The 23295-nt window shown below is 49.1% G+C and overlaps 1 protein-coding gene and 1 long non-coding RNA gene across 2 annotated transcripts; one reads left to right on the forward strand and one right to left on the reverse strand.

Annotated features, from left to right (window-relative positions):
* Nucleotides 1–39: 39 nt before the first annotated feature.
* HAAO (3-hydroxyanthranilate 3,4-dioxygenase) lies at nt 40–23023 on the reverse strand. Its single transcript, XM_012450610.3, has 10 exons — nt 22855–23023; nt 18795–18873; nt 13788–13871; nt 13303–13409; nt 3369–3458; nt 3052–3095; nt 2629–2774; nt 792–860; nt 548–630; nt 40–468 (listed from the first exon to the last, which is right to left on the reverse strand). Exons 1-10 carry the CDS (start codon nt 22932–22934, stop codon nt 390–392), a joined length of 861 nt encoding a protein of 286 aa, XP_012306033.1. The 5' UTR covers nt 22935–23023; the 3' UTR covers nt 40–389.
* On the forward strand, nt 4318–12979 carry LOC135269677 (uncharacterized). Its single transcript, XR_010337927.1, has 3 exons — nt 4318–4383; nt 11459–11581; nt 12274–12979. It is a non-coding gene; the product is annotated as an uncharacterized LOC135269677 (long non-coding RNA).
* Nucleotides 23024–23295: the final 272 nt, after the last annotated feature.

The following is a 23295-nucleotide window of genomic DNA, read 5'->3' on the forward strand; positions in this document are numbered from 1 at the left end:
GCAGCAATGACTGCCTGTGTGTGTGCAGACCCACAGGTATTCGTTCACCAGGAAACCTTTACTGAGGGCCTTCTTGGTGGGGAGGTGCTGCACAAAGTCTGTAGGGACAGAGGAATGGGCAGGAGCTGGGCAGGGAGTAGACTGCCTGGAAAGGCTGGCAAGGCAGCGGGGTGAGACTGCCAGAGAAGATGGGGAGCTGCTGCCCACCCAGGGGCATGGCATTTGGGCTAAGAAGGGCAGGAGGGTGGTTGACAATCATGTCCAGGTCCGTGAGGGACACAAGCAGCAGTTCACGGAGAAGCAGTGGGGGCAGGGAGAGTTGTTTAGTGGGATGGCACTCAAGAGGGTGCTTGGCACACCTGTGGCTGCTTCAGGCCATGGCAAGGGGGTCACCCCAGGGGCTTCTTGCAGGCAGGATCCTGGGTCACAGACAGGGCCACAGAGCCTTGCGTTCGCTCCCAGGCATACCTGTGGACACACAGATGAGCAGGGCTCAAACAGAGCTGGGTCCTGAGTATCCCAGAGAAAGCCCTCCCCACATACTCACGAGGTCCCAGCTAGCACCAGGAGGCTGTCCTCGGGGCCCAGGCTCAGGCACTGTCCCCTCATTGTCACCACCGAGGAGCCCTCCTGGAAAGAGGAGCAGAGAATCAAATGGAGGGTGTTGGGACTTGACACCTGGGGGAAGGTCTGAGGCTTCTGGGTCCGAAGGCCCAAAAACAGGCAGCCCAGGGCCCAGGCTGATGCCCCCGGCAGGGGCTTCTGCAACCCTGTCCCTGGGTCCCACTTGCCAGCTGCCACAGCCACACGTCCACATCCTGGTTCAGGCCTTCGCTGCTGCCTTGTCCATGGGCGATCACCTGGTGGGAGGTGAAACAGAAACTTCTGGTGCTTCTTGCCCCAGATGGTCTTGAACCTGGCCCCCAGACACCGGGCCTGCTTGGAGCAGGGTTGAGGCCCATAAAACAGCCCCATCACCATGTGCTGAGCAGAGACCGGGGTGTGGAGAGGAAGGCTGCCTGGGCTGCAGGCCTCCCTGTGCCCGCCACTGCAACAAGTTTTTGGGATCACACATGCCTGCCTTTCATGTGCAGTGCACCTCTGGTCCCTCTGATGTGTGCCCATGCAAAGGAACGCCCACCAGGGCACACTAGGGACACATTTACACCAGCTTCCCAGAGGGTGCCACCTCCCTTTCTCCTGAGACGCTGTAAGTCTGGCCTCGGGAGGAGGAGGGAACAAGGAGGGCGAGGCTGAGGCCTCTCTGACATGCACCGGCCTGGAAGCCCACAGCTACTGTGTGGGGCCACGCTCCTGCTGGCCCAGAGAGGGACTCAGTGGATATTCATTCATGTAAACTGAAGCAGGTAAGAGCAGGGTATGACGGAGATGGGGTGCAGGGCTGAGTGGCACTGCTGTGCCATGTGTGCATGTTCTTGCAGCCCTGTGTAAGCTCAGGACGTCCCTGGTACCCAAGAGCAGCAGGCCACGCCTCTTAAGGGGAGCCTGTAGCCATGAGCATCCCTTCACAGACTGACTAATTCAAAGCCCATGGGACGCGCCCGTGGGAAGCCGCAAAGCACGGGCGAACACTAGCCTCCTGCAGGTCTCCCTGCACCACTCCTGCCCTCCCAGCCTCATCCCCACACATGGTACAGAGTGACCTTTCTGAAACATCACTCTCGCCTGTCACTCCCCTGCTTCAACGCTTGGGTGGAACGCTATTGTCTTTAGGACAAGTCCTTCTACCTGGCCTAGCCCAGCAGACCTACTAGGACCTGGGCCCTGCCTGCTGCTCCACAGCCCACCAATCACACTTGTACCTCCACTCCCCAGCCCTGCCTCTTGCCAACTTCAGCTACTCCCAGGGCCAGACTGTTTCAAGCCTCCATGCCTTTGCTCATGCTTCTCCCTCACCTAGAATGCTCTCTCCCCCTCCCTTTCTGTCTTTTATAAACTTCTACACTAGCTTTAAAATGCAACATGTACATCACCTCCTCCAGGAAGCCTTCCTTGACTTCCCTTTCAGCCTGGGTTCCTCCTTTATCCTTCTGTAGCTTCCTATAGCTTTTCTATCAGATACTTTATCACATGATTGTGGCAATGTTGATTAACTTGTCCATTTCTTTGAACAAACTATATATTCTTTAAGGTAGAGACTCTGTTATTCTCGCACTAAAGCCTGAAACATAACAGGCATTTAATAAATGTGGAATGAAAGAAAGTCAGCTTTGTTTGAATCTTTCTCTTCACCCAACCCTCACTCCCAAACAACTCTCTCCCTTCTGGCTTCCAAGGCTGTGACTGGCTGAAGGCTCAGGAATTCCTAGCAAGGGGCAAAGTGCAGACCCTCAGGAAGCTGTCAGGGAGTGGGGGAACCTCCAACTCTCAAAGTGAATTAAGATCTTAAAATTGCTTGGGACCATACAGCCTCCACGGACCTCCGCTCACAGCAAAGCCAGCACCCGCTGAGTCAGGGAGGGAGCACCAAGGCCTATGCTCATGCCTGCAACCTCTGAAATGTGGGGTGTGTATGTGAGAGAGAGAGAGAGAGGCAGTGAGAGAGAGAATGGTTCCCATTTTCCAGGGCTGCTGGGAGGATGCCCCGGGGGCCCCAGGTTGCATTACCTGGGTCTCATAGGTGTCCCCGAACAGGCTGAGTGGTGTGCCTGCCTGCAGCTTCTGGCGGTGGCTGTCCAGCCAGGCCTTCAGGGACATGGGCTTCATAACGGATCGTGTGCTCAGTGGGAATGGTGGCTCCTTGAGCAGCTGGTCTGCACCCACAGCATGACTCTAGTCAGTGTCCTTAGGACCCAGCTCACCCAGCCACAGTGGGCCCAGTTCCCAGGGGCCCCAGGTCTCCATTGCCAGAACAGGCTCTGGATCCAGCTCAATGATCAAGCAGCCATGTAGGGGTACCATTGGCTACCATCTCAGTACCTTGAGGACTGGACAGAGTATTCAAAAAGAGACTCCCCAGTCCCCTGGATCAACACCCATCCTATTTTGGAAGGGGAGGGAGGGAAGAAGGGAGGTTCCCAGTGGCCTCACCAGGGATGGGCTTTCCTGTTCTGTACTGCTCAGAGCTGAAGAACCTGCAGGGACGAAGAGGGAGGGGCAGGAGTGGCCAGTGACACGCACATACACCATATTCATGGTCAGGTGTGCACACACACTCATGCGGTCCTCACACAACTGTGTGTCTCCCATCCTTTCCCTCCCAGCCCCATGCTGCTGCCCCTCCCCCTCCCCAGTGGGCCCTCTGGGCCAGGCTCCCCATCCTGGGAGGGGAGACTTTCTCCCAGGCCATCAGGTGCTGAGGCAGAGCCCCAGGAAAGCAAGGGGCAGGGGCTGGGCTGGGGGCTTACTCCTGGATGATGGGGACCAACTGCGTGCCGAGGTCCTTGCAGTAGAACCACTTCTCAAATAGGACGTCCACGGTGTCCCCCATGTAGTACCTGCCAGAGCAGAGGACAGGCAACCCTGCTGTCCCCCTCTGGGTGGCTTCAGGGCAGCCTCACTCAGGCCTGGCTCTGCTTGTGGAAGTCCCTGCAGAGCCCAGCTGTCTGCTCCACCCCTGTTAGCACACCCTAGTGGTCACCGGTCACTTACACCTTGCTCTTCAGAAGCACACGTGCGCCCCCTGAGAGGGCTACTATCAGCAGAATTCACACAGCTCTCCCCGGTTCCCAAAACTAGACCCAAACTAGTTCCCAAAACTAGACAAAGCAGATGGAACGCTAAGGCTCAGAGAAGCTGAGCAACGTGGCAGGGATTACACAGCCTGTAAGTGGTGGAAGCAGGCCAGTCTCAAGACAATCTTAGACACTTAGAGAGCATCTAATCACAATGCTTTTGTTTTTCCCAAAAAGGAAGCTGAGGCTGAGCCTGAAACCAGGGCCAGTAGCTGGATGCTCTGCTGGCCTGCAGTGCTCTAGGTCAGAGTGCACAGACACTTAAGAAGCCAACATAGCCGGGTACTGTGGCTCATGACTATAATCCCAGCACTTTGGGAGGCTGCAGCGGGTGGATCACTTGAGGTCAAGAGTTTGAGACCAGACTGGCCAACATCGTGAAACCCGGTCTCTATTAAAAAAGAAGAAGAAGGAAAAAAAGCCAGGCATAGTGGCAGGGGCCTGTAATCCCAGCTACTCGGGAGGCTGAGACAGAATTGCTTGAACCCAGGAAGTGGAGATTGCAGCGAGCTGAGATTTTGCCATTGCACTCCAGCCTGGGTGACAGAGCAAGACTGTCTCAAAAATAAATATAATGAAAGAAAGAAGCCAACATGCAGAAGATGTCCCCCAGTTATGGCATTCTTTTCCTTTCAGGGTCATGGTTGCCTTTGGGAGCTGGAGCAAAGCTTTGGACCTCTTTTCTGGGGTAAGGCCCATGTACATGTACATACAGCCTTGAGTAGACCCCTAAAGCCCACCCCAGCCCCCAGCCTGGCTCAGTGAGCTGCTTCCCCAGCCTAAGGAGCACCTGGCAGGCTAAATGGGCCCCAGGCCCCTGTGTGTGCGGCACACGGCTGGTGCCAGGAGCGTCTGTGAACTGAATGTCCAAGCCCAGCTCCGGGGGCCAGGTCAGCTCTGTCTGCTCTTCAACTCCTGCTGAAAAAGAGATGTGGTCCAGCTGATGGGAGATGCTTTACAGACACACAGTGCATCCACCCACCTGGCAGCCTAAATGCTGTCCTGGGATGGAGCTGGCCACTGGAAAGCTTCATAACTGGACAGCAATGCCCTCCGGGAACTGCCTTTGGAGTGGCATTTTAATGTTGAGTCCCTGGCTTTTATTAAAGGTCAAAAGCAGCCAGAAAAAAATGTGTTATTGAATTTGCTGTAAAATGATATTGAGGACACCATCCTCTCCATCAGACTCCCTATATTAAAGTCCCTTGTGAGAAATTTTTTCTAGAGGATAAGGCCACATGTCTGTCTCTGCAACAGACCGTTATGTAGTAGATTATTATGCAGCCATTAACATTGCATTTTTTGAAAAGATTTAATAGTGTAAGAAATACTTGGTCAAATGTGGTGGCTCACACCTGTAATCCCAGCACTTTGGGAGGCCGAGGCGGGTGGATCACCTGAGGTTGGGAGTTTGAGACCAGCCTGGCCAACGTGGTGAAACCCCGTCTCTACTAAAAATACAAAAATTAGCCAGGCGTGGTGGTGTGTGCCTGTAATCCCAGCTACTCGGGAGGCTGAGGCAGGAAAATTGCTTGAACCCAGGAGGCGGAGGTTGCAGTGAGCCAAGATTGCACCACTGTACTCCAGCCTAGGTGACAGAGTGAGACTTCTTCTTAAAAAAAAAAAAAAAAAGAAATACTCATGAGTTTCTTTTAAGTAACAAAAGATGTAGATATGCATAGAAATAAGACAAGATGGAAGTTTAGGTTTCATTGGTGGTATGACAATTTTTTTTGTTTTCTTTTTTATTATTTTGTTTTCGTGAAATAAAATTCACGTACCATCAAATTTATCCTTTTAGTAACAAGTAATTTTACTTTTGTTCACTTTGCATTCCTGTACTTTTCCAGATTTTGAGAATGAATGTGTATGACTTTGATAATCAGAAAAACAAGTATTTTTTAAATGCCTATTATAACAGAAGACGTGGGCCAAAGTATCCTGATCCTGGTAACCCGATGGGAAACTTGAATTTTTTTAGTTAAAAAATTTAGTTAAAAAATGCCACTGCATTCCAGGGTTGGCGACAGAGTGAGTCCCTGTATCAAAAACAACGACAACAAGAAAAAACCTAGCCAAACAAAACACCGTTTAGCTTTTGGAAAATCTGTTTTCCTGAGCAATAGGCGGCTTCCTCCTTTCAGAGGAAAAGAATTGGGTAACTGATGAGAACCAAATGAGAACCCCAGCTATCAAATCAGAGTGTGGACAGCGGGGCCTGTGTGCGTCCCCTCTTGGGTGTTGACTCGCACTCCTCTCTATACGGTCCTGGCCCTAACTCCACATTTCTCTATAATGCCAGATCTAGCAAGTTACGCTTTAGCAACTTGACCTTCCTTGTGATAACAGCACCTACCCCATAGGATCTTTGGGAAGATTCAATGAATAAATACATGCAAAGGCCTTAGCCAGGCGTCTGGCACATAGCAACTGCCATCCAGATGTCAGTGCTTGTTGTGGAATGAGCTGGGGTAAAGAAACCAGCCGAGGGAGGCACTGGCCAAGACTCTAAACTCTGGGGGGAAGCAGCAGTTCTGGGGTAGGTGGGTTTGACTTTGGCACCCCTCCAGCCCGCTTTCAACATCCCACCCCTCCCAGAAGACCAAATGAAAGGAAAATATCTTGGGCCCTGAAATCCCTAAGCTAAGGTTCCTGTCAAGTTGCAAACTGCTTCGGGCAAACCTGCTCCCAGTTTATTCAAAGTTACCCCTCTGCTCATTGATATAAATGCATATCTGATTGCCTCCTCTGGAGAGACTAATCAGAAACTCAAAAGAATGCAACCACTTGTCTCTTATCTACCTGTGACCTGCAGGCCTCCCTGCTTTGAGTCGTCCCACCTTAACCAATGTTCATCTTACATATGTTAGTTGATGTCTCCTGTCTCCCTAAAATGTATAAAACCAAGCTGTCAACAGGACCTTCTGAGGTATGTCACGAGCACAAGTCCTCAACCTTAGCAAAATAAACTTTCTAAATTAACTGAGATCTGTCCCAAATTTTTGGAGTTGACATTTTGGTAACCACAGAGGGATTCTGAGTGGAGGTGCCCCTGACCTTTGACAAATCTCCTAACGGTGCTTGGTACCAGGGTGAGTTAACTTTATGGCTCAAACCAATAGAATAATTTGCTGAGGTCTGGGAGCACCTGCTCCAGACAATCCCAGATCTCCCCAAATTTGATGGAGATCTAAAGTTTGTTTTGCTCTACAACTCCCCCCTGCTTTTTTTGGAGTTTTACTTGTTTCTAACAAGGAAGGCAAGTTTTCCTGCTTCCATGACAATGGAAGGCAGGTAACTCCTTTATGGAGTTTGAGCTCGCTTCGGGAAGATGAGGTTTTTTCCTGCTTCTAAGATGGTAGACAGCTGTCTTGAGCCTGAGACCCATCCCTGGGTAAGTAGCTGAATTGGGGGTTTGTCTTAGCTAAAGTTAACAACCAGCTGCTCTTAATTTGCCCTTACCATTAGAGCGCTCAGTAATCATAGAAGCTGTGCCGTCGTTTGTTTGGCTTGACTATTTTTTGTTGTTGTTTGAGTCTTTTCCCATTGGGTTTGGTCAGCAATATCTGACTTGATCAAATCCGAAAGAAGTTCCTAATTATGGGGAACAATGCCTCTGGAATGGCTAAATTCCCCCTCACCCCCTCTCCCCCACATACACATAAAGGGCCGGGCACAGTGGCTCACACCTGTAATCCCAGCACTTTGGGAGGCTGAGGCGGGCAGATCACAAGGTCAGGAGTTCGAGAACAGCCTGGCCAACGTGGCGAAAGCCACATCTCTACTAAAAATACAAAAATTAGCTGGGGGTGGTGGCATGCACCTGTAATCCCAGTTATTTGGGAGACTGAGGAAGGAGAATTGCTTGAACCTGGGAGGCAAGAGGTTGCAGTGAGCCGAGATTGCACCACTGCACTGCAGCCTGGGTGACAGAGCAAGACTCTTATCTCAAGAGAAAAAAAAAAAAAAAGTGGTATGGTGGGAGGAGAAAAGTGAGAAACAAAAGGAAAAAAGGGGGGAAGTTTTTTTTATTTTGACTTCTAAGGGGCTTTATTTGCATAACAAGGCCACCTTTTGCTAGCCAGGCAAAACTGAAAGAGCAATGCTGTAATTTTGAAATAGCAGCATTTTTTTTCTAGCTGAAATATGGTAATGAGATTTAAAAAGATTTTTTAAAGGAGCTCAATGGTTAAGAGTCAGCTTAATTAAAAGCTAACATCCAAGGGTTTGTGTGTGTGTGTGTGTGTGTGTGTGTGTGTGTGTATGACTCAATTCTGTTTTCTTCATTTACTTCTACTGTCTCTTCTTTCTCTTACACTCTCTGCTGCATGAGGGACCTAAAGTAGTTTATAGTAGCCTGGCGTTTCTTAAAGAAATGAAGAAGGTGCTAGACTCCTTTTCGGGGGAGAACCCTGTATTTCCTTATGGAACCCCAAGAATGTAAAAAGATAAGTTGGTCTCAGCTCTTAAACTACTTACTTTTATATTGTCTTATCTGTTTTTGTTTTTTGGGTTTTTTTTTTTTTTTTTTTTTACTAAAATAGTTATAGCAACAGAGGTTACTCTTACTCTTGAGGTTTTAAGCAAGACTGTGGTTTAGACACTTAGAAATGTATTTGTTAAAAAAATTTTTTAAGTGCACTGTAAAAGCATCATGTGGTCTAAACTCATAATAATTCTCCCTTTTTCGAGACCCAGAATTCAGTGTGGGCTCCACCCAGAGCTCAGAGATCCAGTTAAAAAACAGGTAGTCCCTATCTAAATAAAATTGGTCTCCTTAAACCATCCTATGATAGATTTCTATAATTCTATGTTTGACTTGGTATCCATCTTTAATCTCCCTCTAGCACCATCAGACTTCTTCTCTTTGTACCTTATCATGTAAATTTTGCTATTTAATTTTCACCTGAGTTGTTTCCTTTAATATGCAACTTTAACTATGGTTGTGAAACAGTTTATCCAGAATCTGAAAGTCTGGCCAGGCATGGTGGCTCACACCTGTAATCCCAGCATTTTGGGAGACCCAGGTGGGTGGATCACCTGAGGTCAGGAGTTCGAGACCATTCTGGCCAATATGGTGAAATCCCATCTCGACTAAAAATACAAAAAATTAGCTGGGTGTTGGTGGCGGACACCTGTAATTGCAGCTACTTGAGAGACTGAGGCAGGAGAATCGCTTGAACCTGAGAGACAGAGATTGAAGTGAGCTGACTGGGATCATGCCACTCCACTCCAGCTCAGGTGACAGAGCAAGATTCTATCTCAAAAAGAAGAAGAAGAAAAAAGAATCTGAAAGTCTAAGACAGGAAAAAAAAAACTTTTATGAATGTATAAGATGTTCTTCTATTGGCATGCCTAAGACGTCTAGGTATGTGTTGTGTACACGTTTCACTGCTGAAAATATAAAAAGGGGCTCTAATTAACTAAACTAAATTCCTCCCAAAGTTAGTTCAACCTATACCCAGAAATGGACAAGGACAGCTTGGAGGTTAGAAGCAAGATGGAGCCAGTTAGGTCAAATCTTTTTCACTGTCTCAGTTATAATTTTACAGCAAAAGCTTTTATATGATCAAGTTGTCATATTATCATTAAGTTTTGGGTTCCTTAGGAAAAAAACTGAGATTAAATTTTTTTAAAAAGTTAAGGTTATTACATATGTTTAAAATTAAGGTTATTACATCTCTCTGTATGTGCTTTTAATGTCCTTGTGACATTAAGTTACAGGGCTTTGACTCCTGGATCTAAAAAGAACACCAAGTCCTGCTAATTTTTTGTTTTTTTTTTGAGACAGAGTCTCACACTGTCACCTGGGCTGGAATGCGGTGGCACATTCTTAGCTCACTGCAATCGCCACCTCCTGGTTCAAGTGATTCTCCTGCCTTAGTTTCCTGAGTAGCTGGAATTACAGGCACCTGCCACCATACCCAGTTAATTTTTTATATTTTTAGTAGAAATGGGGTTTCAACATGTTGGCCAGGCTGGTCTGAAACTCCTGACCTCGTGATTTGTCTGCCTTGGGCTCCCAAAGTGCCGGGATTACAGGCGTGAACCGCCGTGCCTGGCCAAATCCTGCTAAATTTTAAACACTAACAGCAATTAAAGCCCCATCTTCAGGCCCAGTAGAAGATGCAAATCAAAGTAAACTGCATTCCTGAAACACAGGGACATAAATTAAAACTATTCAACTCCTCAAGGCCCAGGGACTATCATGGAAGAGGTGGGCATGGGAGATTGTAAGCACCAATTTTGAGAGATAAAATAAGTTCAGTTTCTCACTCGGTGCAGTGGCTCATGCCTGTAATCCCAGCACTTTGGGAGGCTGAGGCAGGTGGATCATCTGAGGTCAGGAGTTTGAGACCAGCTTGACCAACATGGTGAAACCCCATCTCTACTAAAAATACAAAATTAGCCGGGCATGGTGGCACATGTCTGTAATCCCAGCTACTTGGGAGGCGGAGGCAAGAGAATTGCTTGAACCCAAGAGGCAGAGGTTGCAGTGAGCTGAGATCGTGCCATTGCCCTCCAGCCTGGGGAACAAGAGTGAAATTCCATCTCAAAAAAATAAAAAAATAAGTTCAGTTTCTCTATAAATTAGTCATTAATGTCAAAGGCACACTGATGCAGGACAAGCATATGGGCCCCCATGTCAGATTAACAAGGTTTTCTTGAAGCATTAACTGAATCCTAAGTAAAGGTTATGAAAGGCTTATGAAGGTTATATTTTATTGTCAACATATAATTTTGAAAAATATAGTTAATTAGTTTCAAGCTGTTTTTATTAGAGCTTATTGTTTGGAACATTAAGTCTCCTCTCAAAGAATGAAGGTTTTTGCCTTTTTTGAAATCCTTGAGTTATTACTTTGGTTAAATGAATGATCCTATATTATTATATCAAGAGTTTTAAAACTTTAATATTTGACAAACTTTCCAAAATCAAATGATAAATCATGTCTTTTTCTGACCTAATTAATTCATAAAGATATTAGGTTCCCTGAAGTCCAAAAATGACATAGTTTGGCTTATTTGGTATAAAAATTATACAGGAAGCATTGTCAAATATGAAATGGTATTTGGTTTTCTTTGGGCTGTATTTGTATAAATATCTTATTGATATGTATTCCAAAATTATGGGAAACTCCTATAATTTTGATAAAACTTAGTGTGCATCATCAGTAGTAATTATAATTATATTAAATTATTATGTGTTACAGAGGTAACAAATTTTCTTGCCAATTGTGTCTTTGACTATGGCTGCCTTAAAACTTTTTGTCATCCATGGGCAATTGTCTTGTTTTAGGAAAAAAACTGAGATTAAATTTTTTTAAAAAAATTAAGGTTATTACATATGTTTAAAATTAAGGTTATTACATCTCTCTGTATGTGCTTTTAATGTCCTGTGACATTAAGTTACAGGACTTTGACTCCTGGGTCTAAAAAGAACACCAAGTCCTGCCAATTTTTTGTTTTTTTTTGAGACAGAGTCTCACACTGTCACCCGGGCTGGAGTGCAGTGGCACAATCAGCTATAGAACTCTAACAGGTATTCCTAAACACAGGTTTCTGATAACCCTGGAAATTGTGACATTAGAATAGAGAAGAAAAACTTTGAGGACTCTCATGGAGAGCTGAAATGTTTATCAATATCAAGCAGAACAGGAGTTAACTGTGTAAACTGAACTCATAGAAGACTAAAGTAATCTTTTTTACTTTTGCTTTAAATGTTGCTGATCCTTTGTTTTTGTTTTTGTTTTTGTTTTTTGCAGAGTCAAGGAAACTTTTCTTTTGTGCTATTGACAGCTTTTAACAATTTAGTATACTCCTATGAACAAAATTTGAAGCATATTTGTTTCTCTCTACCTGATTTCTCCAGAATTTGGAAACTATTTGTGAGTATTCTTAACTTACGGCAATACAGTTATGTGCATAAGTGCAATAAGACTCTGTTTTCATTTTGCAATGGGATACAATTGGAGAAACTGGTTATTTTATCAAGGCTTTGACTGGAATGGTATGCTTTCCTTTAAGGAACCAAGCTTGGTTTATTGAGCCAGTAAAAAATCCCTGGGGAAACTGGCCTCATACCTTCCCTATACAGGGTTCCTGACCTCTGATAAGTAAAGGCCCTGTCTCTGACAGGCCCAGAAGGCCCAAGTTTATTTTGTAACCTCAGCAAGATCACCCAACTCATAGGTATTTAATGGCACATATACATGGCTAGGTTTGGCTTTAAAAAAAGGTCTTATCTGAGATTCCTTCTATGGAATAAAGTTCCATCAGAGCCAATTTAAAAGCCTATGTAAAAATAATTATTCTTGCTGCACTGTATATAAATAATTAGGCCAAGTATAATAAAGAAAATCAATCCTACCCTCATTTGTCTGTAGTAAAAATGGGAAGCTAGAGAGAAAAATTACGTTTTGAAAACTACAGTACACCTGTTGTTAGCTTCTAGTCTTGCCTAAAGCTTTTCAATCTTTATCATTTTTCTGCCATTTGAACTGGATTCTAATTTTTCTTGGCTACAAGTCTTCAAAATAATGTTTTCAATTTTTTTCCTTCTTTTTCCCCCCTAACTTAGAGTCACTGAAAACTAAGCTGTGCTTTCTTAAAGCCCTGAGAACTGAAGCTAGACAACTTAATCATCAGAAGAAAATATCAGCAACCTATTTAGTACCTAAGCAACTTTCATACCTGCCTGCTGCTGTATAGACTTCAGAGGAATGTGGCCTATGTCGATTTTCCGGGATTGTTCTTTTGTTTGCTGTTGTTTTTCTCCCTTCTTCTCCCCTATTTTCTCTTTGTAAGACATGAGACTTCATAACTTTCTAAAAATGAACTTTCCTAATAATTTGGAACCTACCCCTCTACGAATAAACCATTCTAGCCATGAGAGGTCAGACAAAACCTGGGACCAGAGACTCAATTTCTTCTAAAATGCTTTCTCCAAAAGATTTTTAAAAAGAAAAGGGGGAGATGTGAAAGGAAAATATCTTGGGTCCCAAAATCACCTGTAGCTTAAAGAGACCATTTGCCTCATCTCTCTGTGACCTGGGAGCCTCCTTCCCACTTTGAGTCTTCCCACCTTCGGTTTGAATTGTCTCCCCTTTCCAGATGGAACCAATGTTTATCTTATGTATGTTGATTGGTATCTCATGTGTCCCTAAAATGTAAAAAACCAAGCTGTGCTCTGATCACTTTGGGCACATGTCATCAGGCTCTCTTGAAGGCTGTGTCATGGGCACATGTCCTCAACCTTGGCAAAATAAACTTCTTTTTTTTAAACTTTTAAATTAACCAAGACCTGTTTTGAATTTTCAGGGTTAACAACCTCATGCAGAAAGCACAGATTCTGATTTCAGCCAAAGGTCATCAGGCTGTGTGGGCTCCATGGGGTCACAGAGAACAGAATCCACCCCACCCTACCCCTCCACCATCAGCCAACAAAGATAGGATAGCTCTCCACTGCCTCTGCTGCAAAGCCCTCTTGTCCACTTAGTGGCCAGGAAGTGCTTTCTTGAGTCTATATAGGATTCTTTCAACTGCAGTTTGGAGCTGCGCTCCTCTGCTGCTTGCCCTTTCTCTACCCCAGTGCTCCAGACAGAATTACCTGAGCCCATCTAGCTCGGTCTCCAGCCGCCTCCGCTCAACCACAAGCCCCACGGTGTTGGCAAACCTCTGTGGTGAGTGGGGCACCCTGGCAGGCAGGAGGAATATCTGCAGTGGTAGAGACAAGACGCACAGTGAGGCTGCCATCCCTCATGGAGCACTCAGCGCCTCCAACATCCTGGGCGTCCCCAGCCGACTCCCGGGCAGCAGGGGGGCACTGCTTGTCCACCCTGGTCCCTCTTCTCTGTCCAGCCTCTACACCGGGGAGCCAGAGGGAATATTGGACTATGCTGAGGATGGGGCAGCCTGGAAGAGGGAGGATGGGGAAGAGAGAGGATGGGGAAGGGGCAGGTAGGCAGGAGAGGGTGTGGAAGGCAGGAAAAGGTAGGGAGGACAAGACCTCAGCCGGGGTCAGGAGAAGTGGACAGAGCAGATTCCAGTTGTGGCCGCCCTTCTCTTCCCCACCCTGCTGGGATCTGGCCTCACCTCTCCCTGCCGAATGACCACATCCCGGTGTTTCCCTCGCTCCAGGACTCGGAGAACCATGTCTCCCTCCAGTTGGTAAAATACCTGTGGGACAGGAAAGAGGCTTGGACCCTCCCTACTTTCTCTTCCAGGTCCTTGGCCACTGCCCAGGCCCTGAATTCTGACCAGGAAACATGAGAAACTTTCTGAAGGCATTGGAGTTGATGGGCAGCTCCATCACTTCTGTCCTGAGGCCTGTCTCCCCCACGCATGCCATGGACTGGAGTGCTGGGGACACATGGGATCATGTCTTGCAAGTGATGACCAGAGTACCCAGGATGCAACAGCGGTTGTCTGGCTGGCAGGCAGGAGCTGGATGAAATGCTTACTGGGGAACCGAGTGACCCAGCAGTCAGGTAGGGGACCCACCCATTTACTGTGTGCCAGGGGCTGTGCTGGGCACTTTTCTACCAGAAACCTTCACAGCAACCTCCAAAAGTATCATTAACCCCATTCAGCAGAAAATAAAGAAAGAAAACCAAGGCTCAGAGGGTAAATCAACTGGCCTAAGGTCACATAGCTAGTTAATCTCCAGCTGGAGCCAGAGCTTAGACCCAAAGCTGTATGTGGCTCTGGAGCCTCTGGCCAGGGTGACGCCCTGGCAGGGGGTGGAGCTGTGGAGGGATAAATGGGCTCAATGATGCTGGCAGCCTGGGATGGGTTGGGGGTTGTGGGAGATGGGAGTACATGCCTCCTGTGCTCTCCTGGGGGGGCTCCTACTGCATTTTTCCAATTCCATCCTAAGTTCCTTATTTACTGAGATCACCCCATGGAATTGGGAGGAAGAGGAGGAGGCAGATCGGTTTTCTCTCCACGAGTCACACATTGCCTGGGTGTTAAAAGCTCCAGCCAAATAGTTGAAGGGATGTTATCAACAGCATCTACTAAGAGAAAGCAAGCTGAGCTCAAGGGACTCAGAGAAATGTGGCTGTGCCGTCTGCCACTAGGCACACATAGTCACAACCCTTCTGAAGGGCAATTTGGCCATGAGCGGGAAGAGCCCTGGCAGTTCACACTTCTGTGGGGACCGTGGGGCTTCTTGGGATGCAGGACCTTCAGTGCTAAAGCTGGGAAAATTCTGGGTGAATCCAGATAGCTGGTCACCATACAACCTGGACCTCAGTAATTTCACCTCAGGAATGAGACCTCAGTTAATCAGAGACATACTGCCTCATGGTGTACATTCAAGGCTTTTTTTCTTTTTTTTGAGATGGAGTCTTACTCTGTCATCCAGGCTGGAGTGCAGTGGTGCAACCTCAGCTCACTGCAACCTCTGCCTTCCCAATTCAAGTGATTCTCCTGCCTCAGCCTCCTGAGTAGCTGGGACTACAGAAGCATGCCACCATGCCCGGTTAATTTTTGTATTTTTAGTAGAGATAGGGTTTCACCATATTGGTCAGGCTGGTCTCAAACTCCTGACCTTGTGATCTGCCTGCCTCTGCCTCCCAAAGTGCTGGGAATACAGAGGTAAGCCACCACTCCCAGCTGCAAGTCTGTTTTTAACACAGTGCATAGTTAAAAGCCCTCAGCTCTGCCAGGGTGCTCTGTGCCCTTGGTCAATTCAGTTAGCCATCTGTGCCTCAGTTTCCTCATCTACAAAGTGACAGTTGTCTACTCAAAAGGTGGCTGTGAAGATGCCAGAGATACTTGACACATAGGTACCCAGTGCATAGTAAGCACTCAATCAGCCTCTAGCTATTAATATTCCTCACAAAAGTAATGCTTGTATCATTATAGGGGAAATGGAAATATTTGATGGTAGATTCAAATATTAAACATTATGCAGCCATTAAAAACTATGTTTTTGAATAACTGTTAATAAAATGGGAAAATGGAAAATGCCAAAGGTACGTTAATAATTCAGAATCATACCCAACAGGGTTTGAGTTTGTAGTGATACAAATATCACATAGGCAGCCTGTGCACAGCAGCCCTCTGTGTGGTGCGATTATGAAGGAGGTGAGGATTTTTCTTTCTATATTTCTCGTATTTTCTACAAGAAGCAATATTTACTTTTATTATTAAAAACAACCCGTAGGCCAGATGTGGTGGCTTATGCTTGTTATCCTAGCACTCTGGGAGATGGCAGGATCACTTGAGGCCAGGAATGGAGACCATTCTGGGCATGGTGAGAACCCATCTCTACAAAAACTAGAAAAAATTAGCTGAGTATGGTGATATGTGCCTGTAGCTCCAACTACTTGGGAGGCTGAGGTAGGAGGATCGCTTGAGCCCCAGAAGTTGAGGCTGCAGTGAGCTACGATTGCACTACTGTACTCCAGCCTGGGTGACAGAGTGAGACTCCATCTCTAAAAAACAAAAACAAACATGAACAAACAAAAACCCCATAAGTATTATTTAATACAAATAATAACAAACCTACCAGGTTCTCTTATAGGGAGCAATGCAATATGCTCTCCTCCCCTCACCCCCCAAACTGGGAGGAAGCGTGTGTGTGTGTGTGTGTGTGTGTGTGTGTGTGTGTGTGTGTGTGTGTGTCTAGGGTCCTTTCACAATGAGGGAGGGGAGGAGGGGCAAAGGAAAAGTTGGGAGAGGGGAGTCTGAAGGGATCCTCTGGGCCAAATTTAAACCCTTACCAGGCGGGCTACTTGGTATTTTCTTGCTCTTGTCCCCTGTTCAGAGGCCTTCCCTGTGACGAGGGGCAGGCCTGGCCTGGAGCAGAGGTACAGATCACTGAACAGCAGAATATCCTGAACAGCTGTGGGCAATCCGAAAGGAATTATGCTCAGTTTGGAAGTAAATGATGTTTGGGGGCCTGGGGCTGGCTAGAAGATTAACTGTACTGGCTCAGGCAGATATTGAATAGAATCTGGCTTTCTGACCTGGAAAGGCCCTTCAGGCAGGCCAAGTGGAAAGGCAAGGCGGGTAGAGGAGCAATGCGTATCAAGCAGTGACTCTGCACCAGGCTCTGTGCACATACTGTATGCACACTGAATTCTTCCATCAGACGGGGCCATTGTCCCCATGTGCTTAAGGAAACAGGCTTGGAGAGGTGACATGACATGCTCTGTCCAAGATCTTGGGGTAAGAGGCAAAGAATTCCAATGCAAGTTCATCTGCCTCTGGCCACCTGCACGACCCGAGAAGGGAGTGAGGTAGGTGGAGTCTATGTGTTAGGTGTGAGGAGTGAGGGAGGTGGAGTCTAAGAGGTAGGTGGCACTGGGGAGTGGGGGGCTGGGCGAGGGAGCTGGAGGTACTCTGACCGCTATTGCAGAGGCAGAGCTCAGTGAGGAGGAAAATGTGGTTCAGTAAGAGGCATGATTTGAACCCAGGTCTGAGCAGCTCCCCTTTTCTCACTGTTCAGGAGGAGCCTGCATCCTGAGCTACACTGCTTCTACAGCACAGTCTGGAGTCTCCCCAGGCTCCTGCTGGGTGAGGACAGGCAGGGACAGAGAAAAGGCTGCCCAAGTGCTGCACCACCCTGCCACCAAAACCTCCTCAGGGTGGGACCAAGCTCTGTCCCAAGCTCACCTCCGGCCAGATTCCTCCCAAACACCTGGGCGTCCCTTCAGAGTGAGGACACACGCGCTGGCCAGCCCTCCTTATCACTCAGCTGCCATATGAGTCAGGGCATGAGCTGTCCCTCAAGGGACACTCAGCCACCTGAGCTTGGAGAAACCATGGGATGGGGCATGGGGCAGAGGCAGCAGGGGAGAAGGGAAGCCAAGACTGAGGGAGACAGGAGAGCTGGGTGCTGAGACCAGGGCCGACAGAGAAGGCCGAAGCCCCTGGAAGACCCCACAGCCAGCTGTGCCTCCCCTACCATAGCCACTCCAGGTCCACCTACCTCCCCTGTATAGTTTTAGATTTTCTCATTGACTTTTTCCACCAAGCAAACAGTTTCCAGTGAGGTGTGTTCATAAGAAGGGGGTGGCCAGGAGCGGTGCAGGGCCCCTGGAGGGTGAGAGGTGAGGGGTGGCTGGTTCAGCTGGCCCAGACCCAATAGTTCCTCTGCACAGCCTTGGGTGTGCCATTGCACACATGAGGTGCTCAGCAAATATTTGTTGAATGGGTCATTCTCCCATACTCACTACAGTCCCTGGCTGTGGCCTGAGTGCCCTCAATGGGGAGAGAGGCTATTGATCAAGCTGGACTCTGATCTTGCACCCCAAGAATCAGACTCCCTGAGAGGATGGGGAGCCCCTCTACTGGTCCTTTTCCATCAGAGGAGATTCTGTGTCTCTCCTTAAGGGGACTCACCTTTCTCTCTAAATTTTGCTTTTGTTTATTTACTTGGGTAGGGGAGTAGAGAAGCACAGTCCAAACTTCAAGGTACAAAAGTTGATTCAAGGCAAATTCCCCCTTCCACCTGCCCCAGCCACACAGCCACAGATGGGCTTTGCAGCCTCTAGTTAAGGAAGGGCCACTCAGCCCCAACTCCTCCTTCAGCTCCAGGCACCCCCTAGCATGCCCACCCCTCGGCCACTTGCTCCTCCTTCCTCAGCCCCTCCCGCTCGCTCTGCCATCCCCACAGCCCAGCCCTCACCCACAGTGTTCTGGCACTTTGCCCCTGTCCACAGGAAAGAAACTTTCATGGAGAACCTGGATCCTGGGACCGGAAGGGGAGTGCCCTGGAGGGTTGGTCTCATTTTGGAGACCAGTCGAATCTGTCAAGTTTGTGGGGAGGAGACTAGGGTATCCCCTGTGCATGGCCAGCCCCTATATCCAGGGGGAGGATGCCTCATGGCTAGAGTCTCTCTCACCTTCAGGGTGTGGGCTGTTTCTTGGGGCTCCCCCAGCAGAGGTGCTGGCTGTCACTGCCTGCCCACCAGCTTGGAGGCAGCAGTTGTGTCCTATGATTTCAGTTGTGCCCCCTTCGCTCATCAGCCACGTGTCCACCCCTATCCAGCCCATCATCTCTGGCCCCCTCGTGGGAAGTGTCCGCTCCCCGCAGGGCCAGGCTCCTTGCCCGCAGACCTAGATCCAGGGAGATGCAGTCAAGCCTACCTCTTCACCCTCCTCGATGTGATAGTCCTTCCTGGTGTTGGGGCCTCCGACGAACATGACTTTGAGCTGCTCCTGGTGCCTGCAATGCACAAAGTGGGGGAGACGTTCTAAACCATCTCCCAGGAGTGAAGAGGGCAGGGGTCCTGTGGGAGCCAGGTGGGAGCCTGAGGACCCCTGGGAGAAGGAGCAGGGCTGTTTTGGCTTCACTGTCCCTGTCCCTCCTCCACTCTCATCCATGCGTGCCCGTGTGCATCTAAGTGTCTGTGTCTCTGGGATCGTGTCTGTGTCTGTCCCTCTTTGTGTGTCCCCCTCACATCCTCTGACCCAACAAGGGGAATGATGTGGTGATGAATCTATGGCTTCATCAACCAGGATCCCAGGCTGAGATCGAGATCTCGAATTACAGCCGGGCACGGTGGCTCACGCCTGTAATTCCAACATTTTGGGAGGCTGAGGCAGGCAGATCACCTGAGGTCGGGAGTTCAAAGCCAGTCTGACCAACATGGAGAAACCCCGTCTCTACTAAAAATACAAAAAATTAGCTGGGCGTGGTGGCACGTGCCTGTAATCCCAGCTACTTAGGATGCTGAGGCAGAGAATTGCTTAAACCCGGGAGGTGGAGGTTGCAGTGAGCGGAGGTCGTGTCATTGCAATCCAGCCTGGGCGACAAGAGCAAAACTCCATCTCAAAAAAAAAAAAAAAAAAAATCTCGAATTACAGGGGAGCAGCAAGTTGGAGGCCCCTTCCCAGGATGGAGCAGGGCAGAGGCCAAACACCCTTGACCTGCCACTCACCCATGCTGCGTGACTATGGGACCCTGCACTCTCCCCTGGCTGGAGGCATGGCTCAGTGGATACAGGAGAGGTGACATCTAGCAGGGGCCTCAGGCAGTGTCAGGTCAGTGTGGCATGTGTTTACAAGCACAGGCCCTGGGGCATGTTATTAGCCTTATGTGTAAAATAGAGAAACAGTTCTTACCTCACAGAGCTTAAACAGAATACATGAATTGATATTTGGAAGCTCTCAGAATGGTGCCTAGCATATGGCAAGCACTATTTAAGTGTTTGATAAAATAAATAAACCTAGCCAGGCTTGGTGGCTCATGCCTCTAATCCAGCACTTTGGGTGGCAGAGGTGGGTGGATTGCTTGAGGTCAGGCATTTGTGACTTGCCTGGCCAACATGGTGAAACCCTATCTCTACTAAAAATACAAATATTAGCCAGGCCTGGTGGTAGGCACCTATAATCCCAGCTATTTGGGAGGCTGAGGCACAAGAATCGCTTGAACTGAGAGGTGGAGGTTGCAGTGAGCTAAGATTGCGCTACTGCAGTGCAGCCTGGGTAATGGAGACTCTGTCTTAAATAAATAAATAAATAAATAAATAAATAAATAAATAACATACACAAATAAACTCAATACAACCCTCTTATTTTACAGTCTGTTTAGCCAGTCAAGAGAGGGTCACCTAGCCAGGGAATGACTGAACCTGAGCCAAGTCCCAGGCTCCCCGACTGCCAGGCTGGCACTGGGTCTGTGGGGCACCTAGTCAGCTGTTTGGCACAAAAGCATGCTTAACCTCCTCAGCCTTTCTGCCGTTGGTGTGGTGTTACCTTTTTATGGGAAAAATACCTCAGCACCTCCTGAGAACAACCCACCTCACCCCCCACAGGAGGGTCTTTTTTCAGGGTGCACACTCCGGGGTGAATAAGCAGCGGAACGCATCTGGGTGGGGCTTCAGGGTCTTCTGAGGTGGCCCTGCCACAGAGGGCAAGGGCAAGGGCTTTCCTCAGAGCAAGGGAGGTGCTGGGTCCGGACCATTTGTACACACAGGGCACAGCAGGCTAGAGGCTGCTTGGATGATGATGGCATGGGATGGCAGGGGAGGGGCTATCCCATACCATCATCATCCATGCAGGGGCTATCCCACATCATCATCATCCATCCGTCATCATCCCCCCTATGGAGGAGGTCTGAGCCCCCAAACCTAGACTGGCAGGTCCTTTCTGAGTGTCCTCTCCTGTGGGCTGTTTTCCAGCCCATGGTGGGAGGCATGAGGACAAGACGGAAGAGCCAGTCTCTTTCCTTTTCCCTCCCTTTTGGGAGGCTGGGTCCAATAAGCCAGAAACACACCTGTGGCGCTGATGTTTGCAAAGTGGGTGAGGTTGCAAGGCAAGAGGAGGCTGTCGTGGAACAGTCTGTGATTAAAGAACTTAAAGCTACATAGAGCTTCAAGGAGGGGAGAGAAGCTGTGAGGAACTTGACGGGGGAAGGGTGTGCCCTGGAGAGCTGGGTGCAGAGGCTCTGAGACTAGAAGCACTGGGGGTGACCTTGGGGAGCGATGTTGAGAAGGCTGGACCGGGAGGTGGACCAGCCATGGAGTCTGGTCTTGGCCTAAGGGGTGTTGGGAAACCTGGAACGTTGTTGTTATTTAAAAAAAATCAACTTCACTGAGATGTAATTTAGATACCTACAGACAATTCTTAAATAAGTCCACTCAAGAACTCTTTCAACCCAGCAATCAGAATGCAGAAACCAGACCTGCCCCTCCTCTGGCGGAACCCTTCAGCAGCTTCTCACTTTGCTGGGGGTTGCTATGGGCTGAATAGCAACCCCTCCTCCCAAATGTATATGTTGAAGTCCTAACACCCAGTCCTGCAGAATGTGACCTTATTTGGAAATAGAGTCCTTGAGATGTAGTTAGGTTAGGATGAGGTCACCCTGGAGTAGGGTGAGCCCTGATCCAATATGCCTGGTGTTCTTTTAAAAGGGGGGAAAATTTGGACACAGACACAGACACACACACAAGGAGGTCACCTTGTGAAGATGAAGGTGGAGGCGGGTGTGGTGCCGCAGAAGCAAGAACACTAATGATGCCAGCAAACCATCGAATGCTAGGGAGAGGCCCAGGCAGATGGACGTGAGACCTCAGGGGGAGCCTTGGGAGGACTGAGAGAGAGCGACTGCAGACAGGGATAAAGTGGTGGGAGGAGGCAAAGGCGATGGCACATATTTGACTGGGGGGCAACAACAGTGGTAGGAGAGGTCTATGGGGAGAGATTGACTACTGGCCATGTGGTATTGCATGGTGACCAAGAGTGAGCGTGGACTCTGGAGTAGAACTGTTCTGTGGGTTGAGTCTGGAGCCTACCCGACAGGCACCCTGTGACATTGGAAAAGTGACTTACGAAAATCCCACCTCATGGTGCTACTGTGAAAATGAGAGGAGATGATGTAAGACCACTCGGCACAGTCCTGGGCCAGTTGAAGTGTTAGTGATCGCAGCTGTCTGGTTTGAGGTCCCACCCACTGACCATGTCCTGTGGACACAGCAAAAATGGGGAATGTGAACCTTGATCTAGCTGGCATGTGAGGGCCAGCCATGGAACTGGGGGGATGAGGGAGGTGACTGTGCCACAGGGCAGGGCCTGAGATGTCTGCCCGAGAAAGATGGCAGCTGGACAGCCAACCCTGTTGGGTGCTGCAGGCAGAGGCTGCTGGCAGAGGTAGCCTAGGTAGGGTCTGGTGGGGTGTGTGTGTGTGTGTGTATGTGTGTGTGTGTGTGTTCCTGCACGCCTACAAAGAGGGGCCCTGGAAAGAGCAAGAAATCAAGAACTTCCCAAAGGAGCGGATTCTCTGCCTTCCCCTTTGCCTGTGGCTTCTGTGAAGGGTTGGGGTGTATAATTAGGCTGCCCCCAGGCCTACATTGAAAACCACCCTCCACGCACTTTTGAGTTTTCCCAAAATGCCCAGTGTCACTCGGGGTTGGAGAATCTTTTCTCAGCCCCGGCAGAAGGGGTGCACCCTGCCATCTCATCTCCCACAGCCTCAGAGCCACCTCAGCGTTCTTCAGAAGTCAAGGCCACAGTCACCAGAAAGAGGAACAGGCCGACGTGGTGGAACCGAAACAGCCTGTTTCCATCTTCCCCCAAGAACCCAGAGATTGAAGCTGCCCTTCTGTAGGCTTTTGGGTCCAGGAACTCTGAGCTGGAAGGTGAGGGTGCAGATGGAGGAGAGGGAGGAGACGAGGGCAGGGGGAGGCCATGATGGTGCAGGACTCACATGAGCTTGTTGCAGACCGGGGGCTGGAAGGAAGCCCGGTTCTCCTCCACCCAGGCCCTCACTCTCACGAGGCGCTCCATGACTGTCGGGGCGCCTCCTCGCAGCGCTGTACTCAGCCGAGGGAGGCCCAAGGCTCCGCCCAAACGCTTGTCGGCAGCCTTTTTAACCAGAACCCCAGGCTCACAAGGCGGAGCAAACCCCAGCGACCCCACCCCCGCGACCCCGCGGTGGGTGCTTGGGGCCTGCGGACACTGGCCCCTGGTGGACTTTGGTCTGAGCCCGCCGCCCTCCGCTCCACCCCAGGCCCTGGAGAGCGCGGCGGCCGCAGCGCTGGGGGACGGCGTCCCGGGTCCGCGGGTCCGCGGGGCAGGGACTCGGTCTCCGCCCCCGTCCCGGGGCGCCCTGCACACTGGCGCCGGCGGTGAGGCCTGCTCCCGGCGG

This window comes from Aotus nancymaae, unplaced genomic scaffold, assembly GCF_030222135.1.
Source record: "Aotus nancymaae isolate 86718 unplaced genomic scaffold, 86718_ANA_hifiasm-v0.15.2.pri h1tg000057l, whole genome shotgun sequence".
In the NCBI taxonomy this organism is placed as follows: Eukaryota; Metazoa; Chordata; class Mammalia; order Primates; family Aotidae; genus Aotus; species Aotus nancymaae.

Coding starts and splice junctions, on each gene's coding strand:
- HAAO (XM_012450610.3), bottom strand. CDS start 22,934: ATGGAGCGCCTCGTGAGAGTGAGGGCCTGGGTGGAGGAGAACCGGGCT. Junction 13,410..13,787: donor TGGTCATTCGGCAGGGAGAG/GTGAGGCCAGAT, acceptor CTACCACTGCAG/ATATTCCTCCTGCCTGCCAG. Junction 469..547: donor CTGGTGCTAGCTGGGACCTC/GTGAGTATGTGG, acceptor GTGTGTCCACAG/GTATGCCTGGGAGCGAACGC.